The 23,553-nt window shown below is 48.6% G+C and overlaps 1 protein-coding gene and 1 pseudogene across 1 annotated transcript; both read right to left on the reverse strand.

The window, feature by feature from the left end:
* Positions 1–2,521: 2,521 nt before the first annotated feature.
* On the reverse strand, positions 2,522–4,765 carry LOC115317041 (the record flags this gene model as incomplete). Its single annotated transcript, XM_042291483.1, has 2 exons — positions 4,701–4,765; positions 2,522–3,041 (listed from the first exon to the last, which is right to left on the reverse strand). Coding segments are annotated over exons 1-2 (585 nt in total), but the record flags the coding sequence as incomplete, so codon positions are not given.
* An 86-nt stretch (positions 4,766–4,851) lies between these two features.
* Positions 4,852–5,325, reverse strand: LOC115326634 (annotated as a pseudogene).
* Between the last annotated feature and the right edge of the window lie 18,228 nt (positions 5,326–23,553).

Genomic DNA, 23,553 nt, shown 5'->3' on the forward strand with positions numbered 1-23,553 from the left:
AGGGAGAGGGTGTTCCTAGACATATAGTACGCTGACCAACACCTGACCCCCCCCCCCCCCCCCCCCCCCTCAGGAAATTCCTGCATCCGCCCCTGGTGCCGTGTAAACTTAACACGCTACACCGTGTCTGCCTTCCGAGAAACACGGTTCAACGTGTTCCTTATGAAACATGGGGGCCAGCTGCCAAGAACAGGCGAGAGACGAGCCCAACGAGCCGCGCCTTTCAGCCGAATTGAAAGCACACAGGACGCGTTTGTTCTCGTTCGATGTTTTTTATGCAGAGTAAACAGTTTCCAAGTGGAGGACGTAGCTACGTGCTAAGGTACGCACGTGCGTCGTCGGCGGTCCGTGGCGTCGGCAGCTACGACAAAACCGCTAGACAAAAAAAAAAAAACGAATACCGAACTTACATGGACAAATAACTCGAGCAAACACTTTGAATCGGGCGGTAACTTGCGCCACCTAGTGAGATTTCTAGCAACCAATGAAAAAGAAACCAGGGGACCTATGTTGGACGTTCGAGAAACTAGAAACAGAAGTGACGTAGAGGCAGGAGGCGCGTAACCAAGACACGGCGCGCACCACGAAACCGCCCTCTTTAACGCCGTGACGACATGGCAAGAATGGCGTCTGTCACTCACTTGAAAGGCGTCGAGAGCCAACCGCCGAGGAGCGGAAGTAGCTACGCTGTCCCCCTGCCGTACCTACGCTTTCCCGGCGGTACCTACCTGGAACCTAGTCCCTACGCAAGCGTCCGTTTCTCTGGCAACCGGAGGAGCATTTCCTGCTTTTAGTCAAGCGATGGCAGCCAATCCTTTGCGGCGGCGACCTTCACATCGGCTCTATTTTAAAGAAACTTGTCAAACTAAAAAAATACACGTGTTCTATTGAAATGAACAACCGATTTTGTAGCGGTTCCAGAAAATATTAGATGGAGTAAACTCGCATAAAAGGTTAGAACATCATGCGGGACGCGGATAAGCGCCTTGTTCAAATTACTGGCACTCATGACTGCTCAAGAAACGGCAGGATGTGGCCTCTCTGGTACGCGGCGCAACTGAGCTGAGCCCGGCGCTGTCCAGAGACGACAAAGTTCGTCTCTGGAACGAGCTAACCTCCCGACTCAACTTCCTCGGGCCTCCAAGGAAGGAGCCGGAAGGTTGGAAACGCTACTGGGCCATGCGGGTGTCGAAGGCGCGGGCGCGGGCTACGGAGCTGGCGAAACAGGCGAGGCAATTTGCGTAGCCTACTCATAGTGTGGACCAAGCTATTGAATTACTTCCTTTACCCGCAGGCAAACAGGAGGCGGAGGCGCCCGGGTGCGCTCACTGGCGTCATCATACTCACGTATTTTGACGCTGGTGGGTGAGGACTCGGTCCTAGCGCTCCCAGGTGTATTTTTTTTTTATTTGAAATTAAGAGGTCTGCACTCTAGCCACGACTTGCCACCCGCCTGAAACTGGCCTCCGGGTTTGCCATTTTTCTTTTATCACATTAAAGTGGAGATTTGGGCCAGTTCGTTCGTTGCAAACAGAAAAAGCGCCGAAAAAAACATATGGACGCGGCCGAAGGGAACCAGGACAAGGTGCACTCTCAACTTCAGTTGAATTTTCAATAAACTTCAGTTCAGAGTGCATCTTGTCGTGTTTCCTTCGTCGGTGTCCCTGTGTTTTTTGTTTGTTTGTTTTCTTATATCATTGCTGATCTCAACATGCCTCTACTATGGAATGTCATGCTTCCATGTGTGACAAAACACAAACGAAATGGCAGTGTGCTGATTTAAGTGAGGTGTGAAACAATGTCTGTGATGTACCCTGGATAATGACAAAGAATTTATACAGTGTTTACTAGTCCATGCTCAATTTCACTTTAAAGAAAGTATTGCAACCTGTGTTTTCAAACCTGTTTATTTTTCATGATACGGCATTGTTATAAAAAAAAGAAAGCACTTTCAAAGACAAACTGCTTGTTGTCTTCTTTATACATTCAAACTGACACAAATCTAATATGAGATTATCGAGTAATACACCTGGCTCTGTGGCAGCCATAATAGATTCTAAAATGGAGCAGGGCGATGGAAGTGTAGAGAAAATGAATCGATGACCAAAACCGATACAAACAATATATTGCAGTAAAAGAAGCAAAACGGGTCTCACCAGTAGCCTCCTTGAGTTCTCCGTTTCCTGCAAGGGCGAGCCAGATGCCCCGTTGGCTAGCTAAATAACCCTACAAAACCTTTTGTTATTGTCCCATGCATTTTATGCACTCTGCTTGCAAATTAAAAAAAAGGCTCTATCAACATCACCGTGATGCACCGAATAGCTTTTCAGAGGCAGTTCTACATGTCCGCAAAGGTAACACGGTGGTTGTGCGATGAACTGCGCAAAGCGTTGGAGTTGACACTGTGGAGCTTATGGACGGCCATGACTGTGGAGCAACAAGTGAAGCACATACTGCCACGGGGGGGAGGGGCTTTTTTGGTGGCGAGGGCGTCAGTTGAGGTGAGGACGACGAGTCGCCGGTGGCGTCCCTGGTGTGCGGGAGTGCCACCGTGGCGAGGACGATGAGGGGCTCCCTGTCGCCGATGGTGTCCCTGATGGGCGGGACTTCCGTTGTGGCGACGGACTCCTTGGCGCTGGTGGTGCCCCCGGTGGGCGCGACTGCCATCGTGGCTTGCGTGGGGCTCCGGGGAGGCACGGCTGTGGCGGGTTTGGAATTGGGCAACAAGGCGCCGCCTCAGAGCCTTGCCACTGTCCGAGTTGCTGACCCGAGGGTGGGTAGGAGCCAGCCTCTCGTCATCCGCCACTGACCCCTCCGAGCTAGGCCCAGACTCCAAACCTGACTCGTCAGGGTCACAGTCTGGCTCCGGTTCTGGCTCCCTCGATGAAAGGCAGATATTGTGGAGCACTGCACACGCCGAAATAATGATGGTGGCTGTTGTTGGGTGATAATACAGAGTCCGATGCCTTTGCAGACACTGGAATCTGCTTTTCAACAGCCCAATGCAGCGCTCCACAACGGACCTTATCGAAGAATGTGCCTTATTAAACCGGCCGCAAGCGGTGGAGGTCGCGTGGAATCCAGGGACAGGGGTGATGAGCCAAGGCTCCACAAGGCATAGCCGCTGTCACCTGCAGAGTCAGAGAAGGAAATGTATAATATTAACGCTGTTCTCTTTAAAAGAATACTTCAACGACAGTTGAAATATACCCGTCATGTTCAGAAATAGGCTGAATATGATCCACAATACCCGTAAATGACAATTGCACATTTGTATTTTGAGCCTGATGGCTGTATTTTTCGTTATAAACAGCCAACACTGGCAAGCGCTCGGAGAGCAGCCAGCTGAGAGCACGTCACATCCAGTGCAATTGTGATGTAGTTTATCTCGGGATGAGCAAAGCTGAGGCGAGGCAGACGTCGTCAGGATGCCCTAGCTGTTCAAGCAAGAAAAGCGGTCGAAACATGCCAGCGATCAGGCCACCGCTACAAACCCCAAAGCTGCTTTTGTGTAATTTTGAGTGACGGGTTAATCTTCTATAATCTTGGGACACACAAAAGAGAGTCCCATTAAGTGTGAGGTTCCTCCCTCCCCTTGTCTGTTCTGCTGGCCGTTGAGCTGTCAAGATGACGTCAGGTTCAAAGCATGTATAGTTCTAGGCGAGACAGTTATCGTCACTACCTGTTTTAACAAGATATTGGCGTGTCCGATGTGATACTGCTCTTCTGAACACGTATAGATCAAAGAATAAGCACCGCAATTTGTTGATAACTAAGCAAAGAAAGGCGCATGTTTGCAACATTTCCCCCTGTACTTGACAGCTGCGTCAGAGTGTTTTCAAGGAGACGTGTCACAGGTATGGCCAGAGCGCATGCCAGTTATCCATGTTCGCAACAGTATGCGTGATATTGTAGCTTATAAGTGGTGCAGAGCCATCATGTACAGTACCAACAAATGGAATATGCTTACCGAGCAGAAACCTGCCGTCGTCTATCAGCCGGCCTTGCTCGAAGTTGCTCCGGAGCCACGAGATAGCGCCACGCGAAGGAGTCGTGCACCGACCCAGGATACCGTGGGTCGATGCTCATGACCCGGCAGTCGGTGTCACACACCTGCAATAGTGAGACATATGTAGAACTAATTCAACTGAATCGACAAACAGTTCATTGCATTCATGGTCATGGGGCCCTGTCAAACACTATTTACATGCTGACCAACACACTAACATAAATTACGTGGTTTACAAACTTAAAATATTAAAACAGCGCAAAAAAGGACGGACTGGGTGAAGGAGGATATAGACAGAGCGCTGAGCGCAAAAAAAAAAAGAAGAAAAAAAAAAACAAAAAAAAAAACGACGGATTGGATGAAGAAGGACACAGACAGAGAGAGTGCTGTCTGTGTTACAAAGATTAAAATTATATGATAAATAGCCACTACCTTTGATCCACGCAAGAGTTTAGGCAAATTTGTTTTTTTTTCTTCAAAGGAGAATTCACACTTTATCATGCAGGATAGGGACTAATGCTTAAAAGCTTAACACGACATCAAAACAAACAGAGATCGGAAACTTTTCAGCTAACAAACCCTCTGTTGCAGTAATTGAACGTCAAAGACTTACGGTATGAAAACTAAATGAATTTACTATTTACATGGCGAAGTTAATCTACGGGTGTCGGTTATCGCAGTCGTTCCGTACATCTTCTTCTTCGATCTGTCTCGACCCAACCGTTCCTTCGTCTTCCTCGTTCTCGTTAACCACATATTCACACGAGCACTGTGCGGCTGTTTCCCGTGAGGAGGATTCCAATTTACAACACACTGCCCCCAAATGAGCGTTTTTAGATCGCTCATTCAACATAAAGCTCTAGGGGATATAAAAGTTGCACGGGTTTTTTCAGCACTTGTCCGCCTGGCACGTTCACAGCGCAGGATCACACTATACTATCCCGGCCGTGGAATGCCTGCCGAATTCGTCCAGTCCGCCACAGGTGTCTCGGCGTTTCGTTTTCCTCAACTAGAACCAGATCGCCTTCTTGCGCTTGGCTGTTTCGGTGACAAGTTGTTTCGTGTGCTGATCGCAGCTGGAGCAAGTATTCTTTTCGCCACCGCTGCCAAAAGTGGTCTAGCGGTTGTTGATGCTTTCTTTAACGCCGGGTGACATTTTCTCTCGTAGAGGTTTGGAGTTTCTCAGCACCCGCAGTTGGAAGAGCTGTCGGTCGCTTTCCAGTGAGAAAATGCGCCGGGGTCAACGCTTCGGGTTCGTCGGGAGAGGCTTGCAGAAATGAGAGGGGTCGTGAGTTAACAACTGCCTCAATCTCATGGAGTATAGTGGTAAGCTCTTCAAAACTGCAGCAATTTCTTCTAAGAACTTTCCGAAGGCATGTTTTGCCATACCATACGCTCCCAAAACAAACCCCACCAGGCAGCTCGGTCAACAATGAATTTACACTGTATTCGTTATTCGGTAGTATTCTTGCATTCTTGTCTTTCAGCACGTTCTATAAGCCGTGGAGTCCGGGGTCAGTATGAAGCTCTGCCAGCGTGTCCCCGCCCTGTTCCGCGATCGCATCTTTCTGAAGACATTCTTTGTACAACCTCCGCGCTGTGATCAGCTCCGGGTATTTGTCTTCTGATTTGACGACAGCGAGCAGCCCTTCTACCAAATTGTCTTGCGATGTAGTCGCTGGACGGACTGGCAAATGTTTGCAGTCAAACTTGTAGAAATTGCGGCACGCACGACGGAAGTAGTTCAGTCCGAGAATTTTTAGAAACATTCGCCCACTGGTCAAGTAACGCGCGTCCCTGCGTCTCGTGGGTGCAGCATGCCGAAAGGTTGGATCTTCCTTCACAGCCTTCAGGTTGGAAAGGTTGAAGACGAGATGATGGTCTAGTCCTAACCCATGTGTTCCTCGACTGCTCAGAGCGACGACCAGCGTAAGTGAGACGACGGCAACTACTACTACCACGGAGTAAGCGAAGAGCTCTTTGTCGGCCATTCTTCGGTTTGTTCTCTTTCTTTTGAGAAACTTCCTGGTCGACGTCTGATGGCGAAACACACTGTCGGACTGCAAATTACGCTTGCCGTTGTCCTCTTCGCTGACACTCGCTTTCTCAAAATTATTGTGAGCGCACGACACAACCATGTTCGAAGACTGCCACGTGTCGGATACTCTCGACTTCTTTGATTGCGAGCGGCTGTCGGAAGTCTTATTCAGTCTGATTTGAACCTCGGGCCCAACACTGTCAGATTCGCTTGCAACATCCAGCCTCTGGCCCCCATTGATGTCAGAGCGTTTTGACGAAGACAGCTGACACTGCCGGTCGTTCCTTTGATTGGTTAATTTCGGGGAGCGCTGCGAATGCGGCGGGTGACTGCACTTGAGGCTGTTGCCTATATCCTTGTAAGTGTACTTTCCGACGCAAGTGAGTTCTCCTTGAATTCGTACTTCGTACTCGTGGTCGTTCTCTTGCCACTGCAGGTTTACGGAAATCGGGGATCCGACGGAACGTTTATGCTTCGTCTTGGCGGTGGTTTTCTCGGTGTCGTCGTCTTTTTTATTAGAGCCCCCCTTGTTTGTACTGCAGGTTAAGGAACTCTGAAGTGATGTAGGGCCTTGAAAAGTCCACCCAAAAGTTGTGTCTGAAGCCATCAGGCTGCAGTTGCTTTCACAACGTCGCGCCCGCTCACTGGCGACTTTCCAGATTTGGTCCGACCCAATGAGCAGGCTGATGCCTGGTTCAGTAGGAACGCCGGGAAAGAGAAGTTTGTCAGCGATGCAGCCTCCGTCTTCTTCAATGCTGCGGACAAACTCATGGTTTACAGGTATCTGAACAATGTCCTCGCATATAAATGAGATTTCTACCGCTTCAACACTGCATTCTTCGTTGTTGTACTGACTACGCAGCTTCACTTGAACCAGCCTTCGTTTTTTCGGCAGTGAAGTAGAACTTCCAAACGTGTTCAAGCGTAGTCTGGTCTCTCCTAGCACCTTAAGACCCAGCTTGCGAGAAACGTCTTCTCGTATAAACGTTCGCTGACTTCCACCGTCTAAGATGGCACGTGCGTAGACAGTATTCCGATCCTCGACCACCCAGGTCCGAAAGGTCTGAAGTAAGACGTCGTCGTCTATCGAAATCCCAGTGCTACCAATGCCAGTGCTTTGAACGCTAGTCGTCATGGTTTGTGCTGCACTAGTGTTCGCTGAAGGTTTCCAGGTCGGATCGCACATGGATGTTGCGTGTCGCCCCGCACAGGAAGTGCAAGACAATTTCCTGTGACAGTCCTTTGACCTATGCCCTCTTAGGGTGCACCGGAAACATCGCATCTCTCCTGAAAGTATCTTCTTCTTCTCCATTAGAGAGATGCTACTGGTGCAGTTTTCTGTGCTGTGTTCTGTAGTTTTGCAAAAAATGCACTCCTCCTTGTTATCTTGAGCTTTGGCATGGAGAACCGCAGAAGTCGGAAGATGAGCTCGTTGATGTAGTTGCTCTCGATTTGTTCTTGGTGGACGATCATCTCTGACACCAGATCTTTCTCTACTCTCGATCTCGATTAGCAGATATTCAAGCAACTGTTGCAAATCTCCCTCCGCCCTTCTGCTGTTCAGTTGAGCGTCCTCATTTCGATGTGTTGGTCTGGCGGTCAGCTCAGCAGTTCTGGAAGTACCTGAGATTGACCCCTCATCTGCTTGTAATGTGGGTGGAGATGAATGTGCAGCCACGTCTCCCTCGTACGGATGGACGGTCTTCCTTTCAGAATGGCCAGCACGTCGGTAGAAATCCACCACTATTTCAGATGGAAGAGCCTTGATGACAATGTCCATCAGCATGGTCGAGTAGCTGTCTGAGCTGACACCAAGTCCATGAAGACCTCGGATGTGGGTTTGCACCTGATCGTAAAGTCTCCTCAAACCCTTGGTGTCGTTTGAGTAGGTGACACTCGGAAGCGTTCGAAGCTTTGTAAGGTGGTCTTGCTGGATTCGCCTGTAGTCTCCAAACTGTCTAGTTAAGATTTCAATTGCGTCGTTGTAGCACGCATCCGTCACTTGGAGTCCATCGATAGATGCCTTGGCGGGTCCACTAACCAGCGTCCTTAAGTATTGAAACTTCTCGCCGCTTGACAGCTCTCTGTTTTCGTGAATGGCACGCTTGAATTGTTGCCAAAATGGCTGCCACTCAGCAAGCTCGCCCTTAAAGGATTGCAGCTGCAACTTCGGTAGTTTAATACCGCTCCGTCTTCGTTCTTCGCTTCGTGAGGCAATTGCCGATGTTGATGGTTGCGCTGGTTCACCAGAATGTAGTTGCATTGCTCGACTTTGAAGCATGCTCAAGGTGTGGGTCGTTTCTTCCTCGTACTCAATTACCGACTGGTATTCGTTCTCAAGATCTCCATCGGCAATGAAGGGCTCGAGCTCGGTGTTCAGCTTCTTGAGTTCTTCATAATTTACCTCAAGCTTTCTTGCTATGGCCTCGATTTGAATTACATCCGCAGCGTTGAGAATTGCGGTGGCCTCTCTGACAATTCGGGTATTTTGTGCTCTGCGAGCAGTCCTTTTCGTTCGCACCCTTTCCATGTTTGAATAAATCGAGAGGTTGGTAAGCTTCGGGTAATAGGGTTGCTTACTTGTTCCGATGTCGATCCAAATTTCGTTCGAGGTTAGTCCATGGCGTTCACTCGTTTGCTGCTCAGCAACTGACTTCGTTTCTGTCGTGTCCGTGTGGTGATGACAATTACAGCCCGAATACTTATGAGTTTAATATGACCCAGAAGAGCCTCAGTGCCTAGCTTGCGCCATCGGTAGCTCGCAGTTCCAGAGTGCGCGCTCAGGGATCGCGCGCACAGGGCAATGCCGATCTTCGTCCTTTATGCGCGAGTGGCGCCGCGCTGGACATCACACTCCTTCCCCCTCTAGATGCCGTCGCCATATCTTTGAGGAGGTCGCCTTTGACGTTGAGGTCTAGCGGAACTGTTTGATGGAACCAAGTCGGCATTGGGCTGCCCTTCTGCTTGAGCCTCTGGGGCACATTGCTGTTCTGCTGGTGACGGTTCCCCAGTCGTCGGAATGGTCCACTGCGCTGGTAAACTTTGTGGGCCATTACTGGTCTTCGCTGTCGAAGATGCTTCTGTGACAAAATGTCTCGGGTGGTCTGTTACCGGGTTCCTTATGTGATCTTCGTGTCGTCGTACTGTGCCTTGGTCTGTTCTGATGATCCAAGAACGAGATCCAAGTCTTCTTATGATTGTTCCTTGGATCCACGACGGTTTGCCTGTAAAGTTCTTAACGAACACCTCTCGGTTAACAGAAAGATTTCTGGGAGACTTGGTTGTTCCTGGTGTATCCTCATCTCTTCCCCTTGCTTGCGGTTGGAGGCGAGTGATCGCCGTTGACAACTCGCGACCCAACATCAGCATGGCTGGAGTCTGTCCCGTCGCGCAACTGATGGTGGTGTGTTGCTTAAAAAGAAACCGAGCGATTCGGCACGATAAGCACCCCGTCTTATCCTTCGACACCGCTTGTTTGGTCTCGTAAACCATCCTTTCAGCTTGTCCGTTGGTCGCCGGATGGTACGGTGCACTCGTGACGTGTCGAATACCGTTATTCTTAAAGAACTGTTCGGTTTCGGCTGATACCAGTGACGTACCGTTGTCGCTGACGATCTTGCGTGGTACTCCGAATGTTGCGAATACATTACGGAGTTCCTGGATGAGTGAGCTGGAAGTGATGGTGTTCATTTGACGAACTTCCAGCCATTTGCTGAAGGCGTCAACTATTATCAGCAACATCTTGCCTTCAACGGGTCCGGCGAAGTCGATATGTAATGTTTCCCATGGCGTCGTCGGTCGTTGCCATTCCGGAGAAGGTGCTTTGGGCGGTGCCCGTTGATGCTGTTGGCAATTGCTGCACGTTCTTGCCTTGGCTTCGATGTCTCTGTCTACACCAGGCCACCAAACGTAACCTCGTGCAGCTGCCTTCATGGCCACCATGCCTCGATGACCTGCGTGGAGTAGCTCGAGGACGTGAGCTCTGGCTGCACTGGGAATGACTACCCTCGTGCCTCGCGTCAAGCAACCGTTAAGTGTCGACAGTTCAGTGGCGATAATTTTGTACAGCCCGCACTCGTCCTTGCTCAACTCTCCCAGATTGCCGTGATGTATGGCCTTGTAGACGAGTGCCAAAGTTTTGTCTTGCGCTGTGAGCGCTGCAATGCGTTCTGGGCAAAGTTGAGGAATAGGCGAGCCGGCCAACATCAGTACATCTCCAGGTTGGCAGGGCTCGTCGACACAAGCAGGTAGCGGTAGCCTGCTCAGAGCGTCTGCGTTTTGATGTAATCGTCCCCGTCTGTACTTCAACTCGTAGTCGTATGCACCTAGTTTGATGCACCATCGTGTCATACGCGGGGATAGCACTTGAGGTATTGTTTTCGAGCCTCCAAGTATTCCCAGAAGTGGTTGGTGGTCCGTGTAGATGGTTACCTGTCGTCCAGCGATGTATTCATGGAAGTGACATACTGCATAGACAATGGCCAACCCTTCTTTATCCAGCTGGGAATAGTTTTTCTCTGCTGCTCCTAGCGTCCTCGACGCAAAAGCAATCGGAGCCTCACGTCCCAAGGCGTCTCTCTGAGCAAGCACTGCTCCTACGCCGTAAGGGGACGCGTCGCAGGAAAGAAGCAGGGGCTTGTTTTCGTCATAGTGGGCAAGGACCGTGGATTCCTTGACTAGTTGCTTGAGCTTTCGGAACGCTTCCTTGTGACTGTCCTTCCAGAGCCAAGGAACATTTTTCTGGAGAAGCTTGTACAGGTCTGTTGCGACTGTAGCTCTGTTCTTGAGGAAGCGGTCATAAAATGCCAACAACCCCAGAAAGGCTTGCAGCTCAGGTTTCCCGGTTGGCTCTGGAGCGTCTAGAATCGCTTGCACTTTGTCAGCGGTTGTGTGAACCCCTGAAGCATCAATTTTGTGTCCCAGGAAGGTAGCTTCGCTGACTGCAAACTTGCATTTTTCTTTTTTTAGTCTCAGACCGGTGCTGTCTAATCTGGACAGTACTTGTTCCAAACGCTCAGCATGTTCTTTCTTGCTCGCTCCACTGATGATGATGTCATCTAAATAGACACTTATTCCGTCTATGCCGGCGAGTGTTGTTTCCATCATTCGCTGGAAGATCGCTGGTGCTGCTGAAATTCCGAACGGAAGTCGTGTCACTCGGTACAATCCTTTCATCGTATTGATTGTAAGTACAGCTGCCGTCTCTTCAGTTACCTTTAGTTGCTGGTATGCTTGGCACAAGTCTAGCGTGGAGAAAGTAGTTCCGCCTCTGAGGTTCGAGAGCACTTCTCCTGTTGTTGGTAGCGGATAACTGGCCTTTTTCGATGCGGCGTTTACCGTACTCCTGTAGTCGCCACAGAGTCGGATAGCTCCGCTCTTCTTGCGAACGAGTACAAGCGGCGTAGCCCACTCAGAGTGTTGAACTGGCTCAATTATCCCTTGGTTCTGCAGCTGTTGAAGCTCGTCTGTCACCGCTGATCGTAGCGCGAGAGGAACAGGGCGAGCCTTGCAAAACTTTGGCGGGGCTCCTTCCTCCAGCTCCAAGTGCACTGGAGGTCCCGTGTATCCAGCGATGTCGTCTTGGAATACCTTGGAATGTCGTTGTAGCACTGCCTCCACCTCCGGTGGCGTGGTCTGCTGCTGCATCTGATTGATTCCTTGAACTCGGATGTTGAGCGCGTCGAACCAATCTCTACCCAAAAGGCTGCAGCCGGCCCCTTTCATTACCAGAAGCGGAAGTAGGTAATCCTTGGACTTGAAGCGTACTCGAACTTGAAGCGATCCCCGAAGTTTCAGGCCTTCGCCACTCCAAGTGTAGAGCTCCAAGTCGTTCTTCGTGAGCTTTGGTGGGTTCTTGGGCCAGGTTGAGCGAAATGTGTCTTCGCTTATCAACGAACAAGCGGCTCCAGAATCGACCTCGAACTGAAGTGGTTTACCTTCAATCCGAAGGGAAACATAAAATTTCGGGAAGCACCTTCGCGTGGTCAGCTGGTTCAGCTCATGACATGTACATCTAGAAGAACACGCTGGCTGGCTCACCACTTCAGTCGCTGCTTCAACGTTGTAGTTAGCTTTCTTGTAGCCTGTTTTACCTTGTTGTTTTTTCTTTGCAATGCATGCCTTTTCAATGTGTCCTTCCTTTTTGCAGTAGTGACACTCGGTAGTCTTGAATCGGCAGGCCTGTGGGTCGTGTTGACCTGTGCAACGATAACACGGACGTCCCTTGTATGAAGCGGACTTGTTGCATGCATCCGTTGTCTTGTTGACCTGGAGATCCTCCTTGTTTTTTATACTCTGATGTTGTTTCGAGGCACTCTCAGCACGGACGGCGATGTCTAAGGCGCTTGCGAACGTTAAGTTCTTTTCTGCGAACAGACGTTGTTGCAGAAGTTCGTCACGGATGCCGCAGACAAACCTGTCGCGCAGCATCACGTCCAGTGGCAGTTTAGTGTCCCATTGTGGAGTTGCCGGTTGTGCAGCCGTAGCCACTGCATCGGGTGCTGCTTGTGACGCCGGTTGCTGCGACGCCGGTTGCCGTGCCGTTGTCGATGCCACAAGCGTAGTTGCGGAAGCTAAGATGCCGAAATTGCAGTCTCCAGCCAGCATTTTGAGTGCCGCAACGTAGCTGTTTATGGACTCGTCCGGTAGTTGGTCTCGCCTCTGGAAGTTGTACCGGCTATAGAGCTCCGAAGGTTTTGGATCGAAGTGCGCGCCGAGGATCGTCACGAGTTCTTCGAACTCGACATCCCCGGGTCCTCTGGGTGCTACCAACGCTCGTACGATGTCATATGTTTCTGGACCGCACAGCGTAAGTAGGACAGCTCGCTTCCTGTCCACGGCGCTGATGTTATTCGCCACGAAGTAGAATCCGAGGCGCTCAATCCAGGATGCCCATGACTTGCCTGAGAAGGCTTCCATTTTGCCTGACTTAGACATGGCTCGAGGTCTGAGGTTCCAGGCGTCGTAGGTCCTTGATTACTCGTCGCCAGTGTCGTGTCCGTGTGGTGATGACAATTACAGCCCGAATACTTATGAGTTTAATATGACCCAGAAGAGCCTCAGTGCCTAGCTTGCGCCATCGGTAGCTCGCAGTTCCAGAGTGCGCGCTCAGGGATCGCGCGCACAGGGCAATGCCGATCTTCGTCCTTTATGCGCGAGTGGCGCCGCGCTGGACATCACAGTTTCGCTGAGGGTCGTTCCTGGCTTGAAGTCCCGGGTTCCGGCACCATTCAGTTGTTGCAGTAATTGAACGTCAAAGACTTACGGTATGAAAACTAAGTGAATTTACTATTTACATGGCGAAGTTAATCTACGGGTGTCGGTCATCGCAGTCGTTCCGTAGATCTTCTTCTTCGATCTGTCTCGACCCAAACCGTTCCTTCGTCTTCCTCGTTCTCGTTAACCACATATTTACACGAGTACTGTGCGGCTGTTTCCCGTGAGGAGGATTCCAATTTACAATTCACAACAACCTCCCTTCCTCCGTCGAACAAACGCTTGTGCAATGGATGAACGAGTACTAACAATTTATTGCTCTCATTTATAAAATGGCATATTCACACCGTATTCGCGTTACGCTCTTTTTCAAACCCATTCAGAACGGGCATTGACCTATAGCTAAAAGCGCGAGCTAGCTGCTTTGGATAAAGACCACACGGCTGCACGAGCGCTCGTGCAGCGAGTGCTCCAGTCAAGCCGTTCGCGCTTGCACAGTCTTCTTAGTTCATACTAAGGTGAGACGTAGCATACATGTGATGGCATCAATAGGCTGCCTTCGTGACGGTGGGGTTGTTCTGTGACGGGCCGACGATGGCGATCATCGTCCCGTCGACGCAACCGATGACGCCGGCACGCCGGGTATCCTGCCGAGCCGTCGTCCCTCTTGCCGGTTGTCTGGGGAAAGTCGATCCAGCCGTGCCGGATCCCCAGACGCTGCGCAATAGCGAGGGACACAGCCCGCACAACGATGCCGACTGTAGCCTGATTCCTCGCTATGTGCTCGTCGCTCGCCACCATGCCCTGAAAGCTCCCCGCAGTTTGCTCCCCGTGGCGTAAAAGCGAAGTGCGCACAACACTTGCTGTTCCACAGACATCACCGTCCACGAACCTCGCAGCCTCAACTCTGGCTCCTCGCGCAGTTCATCGCACAATCAACGGACCACATTCTTGGTGAGACTGTACTGCCTCCGAAAAGCTTCCTCCGGTAGTTCCAAGGCATCGCGGTGTCGCGGTGCTGCCGGTGGAGCCTTTCCGGAGGGAAAAAAAAAGTTGAACAATAGAAAGACTGTCGCTCTGCCTCCGAGACGCTGTGTTTCCAATTTCGCTACCTCGAAGAGACCATCGACAGACTCGTTCCCTTTTCAGACGAAACACCGAGGAAACGATACGTCAAAGTGTTGTCACATCCGGTGGAGGCGGTTCGCCGTCTCCGCCCACATTTTCGTAGGGAACTTTCGTCATTCGAGCCTCAACCAATCAGACGCGATGTCGTCACTTCCGTTTCTTTTAGGAGAAACGAAACATTTGTCCAACATAGGTCCCCAGGAGTCTGTTATTACGCTGCGAACTATCACGAGTAGACTGCAACTCTACATACATCACAGACAACACGAGCACCACGTAGGACACAGTGCGACCCATACACAAACAACACTGACACTACGCCCGACACTTCCTTTTTTTCTTTTTTTTTTCTTTATTGCCGTTGTGTAGATGTCCATATATACAGGAGAGTGACAATGCAAAAAAAAAAACACAAACAGAAAAGACAGTGACTAATGAAAAGCCCAGACCACCCTAGGCAAGGCAAGACCGCCTAAATGTTTTCATGGTCATTAAGGATTCTACGAGTGGAGTCCAGTCTTGCACGCACACTTTTGCTTTATGCGTTTCAACCAAAGAAGCAATACTTTCGCGGAAATAGTGCCCCTCCTCGCGCGCGTCAATATCGGCATGGCGCGTAGCAGGGTTGGGCAGAAATACTCTAAAATGTATTTGGAAATACAAATACTGGGATACATTAAAACAGGAGCTAAAATACTGATACTGAAATATATCCGTAAAAGTGTATCGCGATACGTATCGGAAATACATTTAAAAAGGAGGCGAAAAGTATTTGGAACTACAAATACAGGAATACATTTTAGGGAGGGCAGAAATACAGATACAGAAATACTGATACTGCAATACATCTTTCAAAATTGTTTGAGGAACCAAATGAGAAGCTTGAAGTTGGAAGTAGAAGTTTTTGATCCTGAAATTACTTTCCCGTAGGCTTGGCACCTTGCCTTGAAGGTAGTGATTTCGGACGACGATGAGTCCTCAATGGGTTCGAAAAAATGTTCCATCAAGGACTGAGCGCGGTCCCTCTCCTGGCATCCTGTCTGTCTGACGAGGGATGCGAAAATACTTCGACCTTTAAAGAAATTCTATGTATTGCTAAATCCCATCAAAACGTCACCACGCCCCTGTACAATAAGGACGCCCCTGTCAACGTTTTTCACATGACGTGACGGTGGAATGAACTGGCATTCTTTATCTGTAGGTGTGGCCTTGAACATGAAACTTTACCACGCTCCTTTATGAAAGAACAATGCGCGTCGTTGAAGGTTACCTCGTTGAAGATCGTGCCGGATTTTCGAGAATGGTGAACCACCTGAAGCATCCTGGAGCACATGTCTTATCTTCTGTTACGGTTGAAAAAACGATACGGTGGCATCCCGGCTGTGAAGGTCCTTCCTGCCGATCCTCCGCCACCGACGCATGGATTGCAGTCCTCAAGTTACACCTTGCATACCCCAAATAAAGACCTCGTGGATTGCGACCTGATATTGCTGGCACAGGTGCGAGCTCTCCGAGAAACAGCGCGCACGAGACGAGTCGCCGGTGTACGAAGTCGGAGCGTGGCCACGTCTGACCTTCCTGGGTTTCGGATCACCAAAGCAGCGGGTCACTTTCACGTCGGCTGATGACGTACCCTTGAGCCGTGCAATATTACGGGCGCAGCCGCAGACGGATTCGAATATACGTTGAACTTCACTGCGTGAGTCATCCTATACTATTTCAAGTCAACCACCGCCAGGCTCGTGCTGCAACGGACTGTGACTCAGCTTTGCCGGCTGGGTGTACTGTATACGCTAACGCAAGAGAGACGGTTAGCAGCGGGCTTTGGATGCCAGCAAACAATAGAGAGTTTTAGAATAGCGCACGCTAAAGCTTTGCGTACGCAAAGAATAGCGTCGTCGCCACTGCGCATGCTCCGAACGCAAACCAGGTTTTGCGCTTTGCGTGCGCAATTTTAGCGTGCGCTATTTCTCGGAAATAGCGTGCGTACGCAAAGAGTCTTTGCGCTTCTCCTGGGAGGATTCGTGATGAGAAGTTGGCTAAAGCCAAGACGAGCACAGTTAAAAAAATGGCGGCTTCCAGGATTATGTCGGCGGCTGCTTTGGCGGCGTCGTAAGTGCGACGTCGGCGGTATCCTCGCGACTGAAATTTTCAATACGGGACGACATTGTACTCGGTTTGGCAGCGATCACCGACAACTTGATGCTTGCGACGCGCGAACATTTCACGGCGAAGGAACGATTTGCGAAGGTCAGTACACGAGACCTCTCTTGCCGAGGCGACGCAAGCGGACACGACCGCTCAACCGCTCGCGTCGCGTTCTCATGTCTAAACAAATTAAAACGCTACTCTAAACCAAAAAACTCGGTTTTTTTTTTCTAATGTTACAGCATTTCGTGTGTGAAATAAAATATTTTACTGTATCTTGGTGGCGTCGCAAGCGCGAGATGCTTGGGCTTTTGCGTCGCGGCGGAGAAACGCTATTCTAAAACTCTCTTGCGTCGCGTGCGCTAATACAAGCGCTAAATTTAGCGCTAGCGTGCGCTAAAATTGCGTACGTTATTCTAAAACTCCCTAATGACTCAAGAAACCCCTACCTAAAGGCCTGGGGGAGAAGATGCTCTGACTCTACTCCTGGCACGCCACCTGGTTCGAGTCCCCGACTACGCAACACCTCTCAGAAGAGAGAAGAGGACGCATAGACAAATATTTCGAAGAATCGGGAGGAACCTTGTTCAGCATGGTAACGATTCCCCAGCATCTCCTTAACCCTAATGCCCTCAAAAATAAAAAAATAAAAAGAAGTGCGTTAGGACTTTTTTTTTTCCGGGGGGGGGGGGGGGGGGGGGGGGGAGTATTTCTCAAGAAATGTAACGAAATACATTTCACCTTGATTGTATCGCGATACAAAGGAACATTCAAAATGTATTTCGATACAGGAATACAGATACTAGTGAAAAAAATGTATCGCGATACAGAAATACAGATACGAAATGTATTTCTGAAATACTATCGCGATACATTTGTATCGCGATACTACCCAACCCTGGCGCGTAGCCATCCGACACCTCCAAATGCTGTGCAGGCCCAATAACATCAGCATATCAAAGGGCACCCCGTCCTCATATCTACGGAAAGATACCTGATGCCGTGTGCGTCTAACAGAAAGTCTTTCTTCAGAGTGCGTTGGAGGACGTCCCATAGGAAGACGCCATCCTAGCACTCCAGAAAGACGTGCTCGATTGTTTCAGGCTTTTTACAGAGCAAACAATGGTCGCCCCAGGGGACAAAGATTCCTTTCATCGCCATCCATGTCTTTACAGTTAGCGTGCCGGTGTGCAATTTAAGAAATAAAGTCTTTACACCCGGCGGAACCATCATTCTCTTAACACGTTTTAAGACGTCTTGTCCTGGGCCTGCACAATACACAGCTCTGCACAAAGGAACTGGAAGTACAACATCACAAAGGTCTCCGTACAACCTTCTACGCGACACTTCGCTTAAGTAATCTAAAGAAAAACGCGCTGCCAAAAATCGACATGAACCAACAACTTCTTTAAGGCAACCATAAACACTACTTGGCTCACTTGACGCAGAAACAATAAACTCGGGTAGGGAACTACTCAGTCTGACTTGACAAACGGTGCGTAAAAAGGGGTCACTGACGTCGCGAAAGAAAAGGAAACGATAAACAATCTGCCGCAAAAACAAATGTGTCACTCCTAGTCCGCCGTCGCGTACGCTCCGGAACAGGTTCATACGACTAGTACGTTCCCATGTCGAGCCCCAAATAAAAACGGCAAAAACGCGGTGCAATTTTTGAACATTAACTCTTGAACAGTGTAAAACGTGTAGCACGTACCACAGTTTGCTAACAAAAAACAAATTACAAACTGTGGCACGGGCAAAAATTGAAAAATCCCAAATCCCAACTTCTGAACTTCTCTGCCTTCTCCCGGAGTTCTGCGACCTGTCCACGCCAGTAAGGCTCGCTGTCCCGGTAGTTCTCGAATGGAACACCCAAATACTTAACAGGACTGGCTAACCACTTGACATTTTCAAAAACGTTAGGGGTGGAAGGCCAATTTCCATTCCAAAAACCCAAGCATTTACTCCAATTCACGGCGCTACCAGATACAAAACAAAAACGTTTGACAGTGCTCACGACTTCAACTAAGCTTTCTTGGTTTACACAAAAGGTAGCAATATCGTCCGCGTAAGCTAATATGCGCACTTCGGATGAATTAAGTTTGAAACCAGAAATGGCATTGTTTTTGATGATGCTAAGACAAAATGACTCAATGTAAATGCAAAAAAGAAGAGGGGAAAGGGGGCATCCTTGGCGGACAGAGCGTTGCACTTTGATACGGCTTCCTACCGACTTATTAACTATGAGACTAGTCGTATACGCCCGACACTTCCTACTCACATCGTTCTCTCCCCGCGGCGTATATAAGCTTGAGAGGCACGGGTGAGCTCTTTGGTCGCTGACTGTTACTGATTCATAGAAGAAGACACAAAACACGGCACAATGGACAACCGTACACTGTTAGCAAGTGCCGTGTATTTGGTGAATATTTGGGGTGAAAAACACGCTATTTACACAAATTACCATAAATTTACACGATGAGTAACGGATAATACGTTCAGATATCATGCGAGGTTGTAAAAAACGTGTTTTGGTTCGGTCATACACGCATAACCGTGTAGCCGACCTCGATAACACGCATCGCCTCCGGCGACGACCGCGGCATTGCCGGCTATCGAAGCACCGGAATGCTTGGGACACACTTAGAAAGGACCGTCGAGACAAATGCCGCGGAAAGAAACATGTCTCGGAAACAGATATGCACCAAAAGCAATTACGCCATGTCGCGGGACGTTGGCGAAACCCGCGCTTACCGTGGCTCGCCGCCATTTTCTGGTCGATGGCAATGCGGCTTCCCTCATGTCGCCCATGTTTGCATTTAGTTTAGGGCTCTTGATAATAGTTTCTTACACACCACAAATAAAGTCATGGGTCCAGTTATTCGTTTAAAACAGTTAAAATGGATATAAAAAGCGTGTCTTTGATGTGAACACGTGACATTGCAGTTGGTTTCGTTTTTGCTTCAACCTTCAACTGCTTCAACTGCAAGCGATCTGGCCGATCTGGCCATGGCGCAAGCGCAACGTCGATGTACGGTGGAAGCAAGAGCCGGTTGGCTTTCGTTCTTTTTGTTTGACCGGAGAAATTTCTGGCAGCCGCTATTGTTTTGGTTGGACGGGACGCGAGAAGCTTCGCATAGAGCTTCGCAGTTTGCGAGCACATAGTGAAGACGTGACCGGAGAAGTGCCCCTGTGATGTTCCCGGAAGACGGAAAGTACCATTCGTCGTGTGTGCTTTGAAAGCGAGGGGAGTCACAGGGTCCACGAGTGCGCAACCACAAGCCAAGGTTCACGACAGCGCTGCGTTCTTCGGCGATCTCGTTCTGTTTGGGGCAACACGGCGATGCGAGAAAGGGCCGAAACGTTCGTGGTGTGTGGTGCGGTGCTTGTAGGTAGAGACCCGCACTAACGCGGAGCTCATATTGGTTGTTGTGGGGTTGCGTTTGACGGGTTTAGCCCCGTCGTCGTCAGCTGATCCGGTCCAGCTGGTCGGGGAGGACGCAGCGAGCGTTCTTAAAAGTAAATCTTCCTTCGTTCCGTTTCAAAATGTGGAAGATTCCCGACGCATACCGTGAGTAAAATGCTGCGGACGTTTTCAACAAAATTACGTCGTTTTAATTGAACAAGGGACTTCGGATAGTTTCCCTAAATCTGCCGTTTCTATGCTTCGTGTCGGTAGACTGCATTTGCACAGCGACGTGTTCGCACAGCGACGCACACCGCTCGAGTAGATGATTCGGTCCCGCAAACGACCGGTTATACAGAATTTCAGGGAAACTTAAGTCACCACCGATGTTTTCCTGTAAATCTCGTGTGACTCGTGTGAGTTTGTTGCGCTCATCATGCGGTGTGAATAAACTAGGGCAAGATTTTCTACCTGCCCACAGATGCATGAACTGAGACCAATTTTTTACGTAGAGAACATAGTGGTTTTTCTTTACATTGGGAAGAGGCCCGAATTTGTCTCTTTTCCCTCTGGCATTGCCCCAAGTTTCAAGTTGCAGTTTCAGTAGACATACCTACTAACAGGTACAAACTGCTCTAAAGCAGGTAAAAGACTGGGAAGTCAGGACGGTGCGGACACCGTGTTTTGCGCTTCTCGCTAGGTGACTGATGCTTTTGCGAGGTATGCGGAATATGCAAACGATTTTGTTATGCCCTTCGTTTGCGTCTCCAGAAAAAAGAATAAGATTATTTACAAATTTAGGCGCAATCACAAGCCAAGATTTATGATAACAGTGCGTTCGCTTCGGTGGTCCGTGTAGTGGTATTATACGCTGCTTTCTGCAACACCGCGTCATGACGAAGAGCTGTAACGGTCACGGTCTGTGCTGGGCTAGCGGTTGACAGAAACCCGCATCGCCCGCATCGGCACCGAGTGCACTTGGGCTGTTGATGCTCGAGCCTTTCATACGCGGCTTGTCGCCAGCTGATCCTGCTGCTCGACGGTGAGGAAGCGGCGAGTGTGACCTCTGAAGTAAATGTAAATCCTCGTTCATCCAGTTATCCAGTGTCAAAGTGTGGAAGATGTCCAACGTGTACTGAGGGCGGGAACTACGAGCGTTTTGCCTTGCTTTTATAACCGAAACCAGAGCAGCGAGATAATTGCCTTGCGTACTCCAAAATGACGCAAGCAATACGTTTCAATAGGTCGAGTACGTCACCGCGGATGTAGGCGAGACTGTGCACTGTTTAAACGCTTGCAGTATCCACGAGTGCTACCAGAAAAACGACGTCAACAGAGAAGGAGCTCGCGATTTTAGCATAATGCAGTGCCACGGGCTCGTGAATTTTCAATGTGGCTATATAGAAATATTAAAAAAAAAACACACAAAAAAAAAACGCATCAGCGCCACATTAATGATCACGAATAACACCGGTCACAAACTCCCGAGCCTCACCGCTTCGCTCGACACCAACACGACATACGACAACAATCTGCATCAAAACGCCCCAAAAGTGAAGGCGTCTGCTCCCGTACGCGTACTACAACTAGCGGAAGCGAAGTGTTGGGCAGATGTCCTTCACAATAATACGAGTATATATAAAAAATGCCTTGCGCAAGTATAATTTCCATTGATTATTGAATACGTACTGATAAAATCCCAATCATTTGTTTTTCTATCTGATTCAAGCGAGTCGGACTGCTCATAACACTGGTCGAGCATGAAAATAACAAAAATTTGAACTTTTTCATGGCCGGTTTAAGATTTATTGTTAGTACATCGCTGTTTTTCGCAAAGGACTAATTTTACAGATTTTGCCTCCATACTTTTTAAATGCAAACAGTTCTTACATACGGCTGTCCATTGTGCCGTGTTTTGTGTCTTCTTCTATAAATCGGTAACGGTCAGCGACCAAAGAGCTCACCCGTACATGTCAAGCATATATACGCCGCGGGGAGAGTCCGTTGTTAGTAGGAAGTGTCGGGCGTAGTGTCGGTCAGGGTGTCGAACCGAAATTTTTATCGGTTCGGTTCCGGTTCGGGTTCACGGCTTTCGGTTCGGTTCCGGTTCAGTTCCGGGGACAAAAATAACGGTTCAAACCGGTTCGAACCGGTTTGAACCACTAAATTGAGAATATATTTTCCGCGTTGTTCTGGCAGTATACACTATTTACGCCGTGAAGCGATTAACTAATAGTTTCTTCGATCGTCCGTGCAATTTACTTTTGTTTGTAGGTACCAAATATAATAATTTCAGTTATTTAATTTCCACGCAAGAGCAGAAAAAAAAATACATACATAACGTTGTTGATACATCCCTTTGTTTACGAGTAATATATATTTTACCTGAATCGAAATGTTTAAGTACAAGAGTAAAAAGTTGAGCTTGTTGGTACATACCTGTAAATAGATCAGCTTCATATTTAGAACTATACTATATTTTCTTGTCCTTTCTTCGTGTTTAAGTAAAATTCTAAAGTTCAAGCTGATCTATTTACACGGTATAAAATGAGGTCGCGAAGTGTGCTAGGTCGTCTAAAATACCCGTGATTGGTACAACTTTGTGTCGCAGTATTAAAAGTGAAATCGTGTCCTTGAACTAAGGAATAATTACATTACATAAAATTATGAAATGAGCACCTCGGTGGCCATATATATTATAAAATAAGGTTTACGAAATACACTTCACAATATATATGTGTATGATGATGACCCTACTGAGCTAAAAGCAATGAAATTTTCAAAATGTAACAAAAGTTTTAGGATAATTCCTTTCAGTATACTTTTTATAGAAACACCGAGCGGCAATTCAAATGCCTGTTGTTCTAACCAAACATTGTTTACACTCAGCACCGCATGCATGCGACTAATCATGCAGCAAGAAGTAATCGCAATTGTTCACTGTAATCTATACGCACCTTCGAACTCAGATCAAATCTGGCCCAAAATAGCGCTTGCCCAAGTGAACATTTTCTTATACAGAATAAGCTGGCATAGCCTGCCTGTTGAGGCTTGTTCTTGACAAGATGCCGGACAATTTAATTTGCAAATGAGCATCACCCTTGGTAATTGATGATTTTTACACGATAGCGTTAAGGAGCTCATGTCGCAGGAAATCCGATGCCGGTGGCGTGACTAGAAAATCCATATTGGTCGATAGGTTCATGACGTCAGAGCTACATATCCTAGCGCAAGATTTTCAAACAACCCACAATGCTTACGTGAAACGTGACATCACGCGTGGAATGAGTGATTAAAACATGACATGTAATGTGAATTAAAGGTCGCCGTATGTTTCAAATGATTTTACTTTTGAAAGTAATTCCTCTGCCTTAAAGAAAAAAAATAAGAATTTTAGGCGGGATTCGAACCCACGACCCTTTAGTTGCGAGTCAGACGCCACGCGAGGCACGCTTGCGCGGCAAATAAGAATGCGACGCAGACGAGACCCGTTGACGCTATCGCGTTCTACTTTTAAAGACGAAGCTTAAGCGTCTTTTAAGATTCTTTTTTTGATAAGTAAAACTAAGTAGTATATCACGTTCTACTCGACATGGCAGCTACTTAATT

This window comes from Ixodes scapularis, unplaced genomic scaffold (assembly GCF_016920785.2).
Source record: "Ixodes scapularis isolate PalLabHiFi unplaced genomic scaffold, ASM1692078v2 PGA_scaffold2__306_contigs__length_199485367, whole genome shotgun sequence".
NCBI classification, from domain to species: Eukaryota; Metazoa; Arthropoda; class Arachnida; order Ixodida; family Ixodidae; genus Ixodes; species Ixodes scapularis.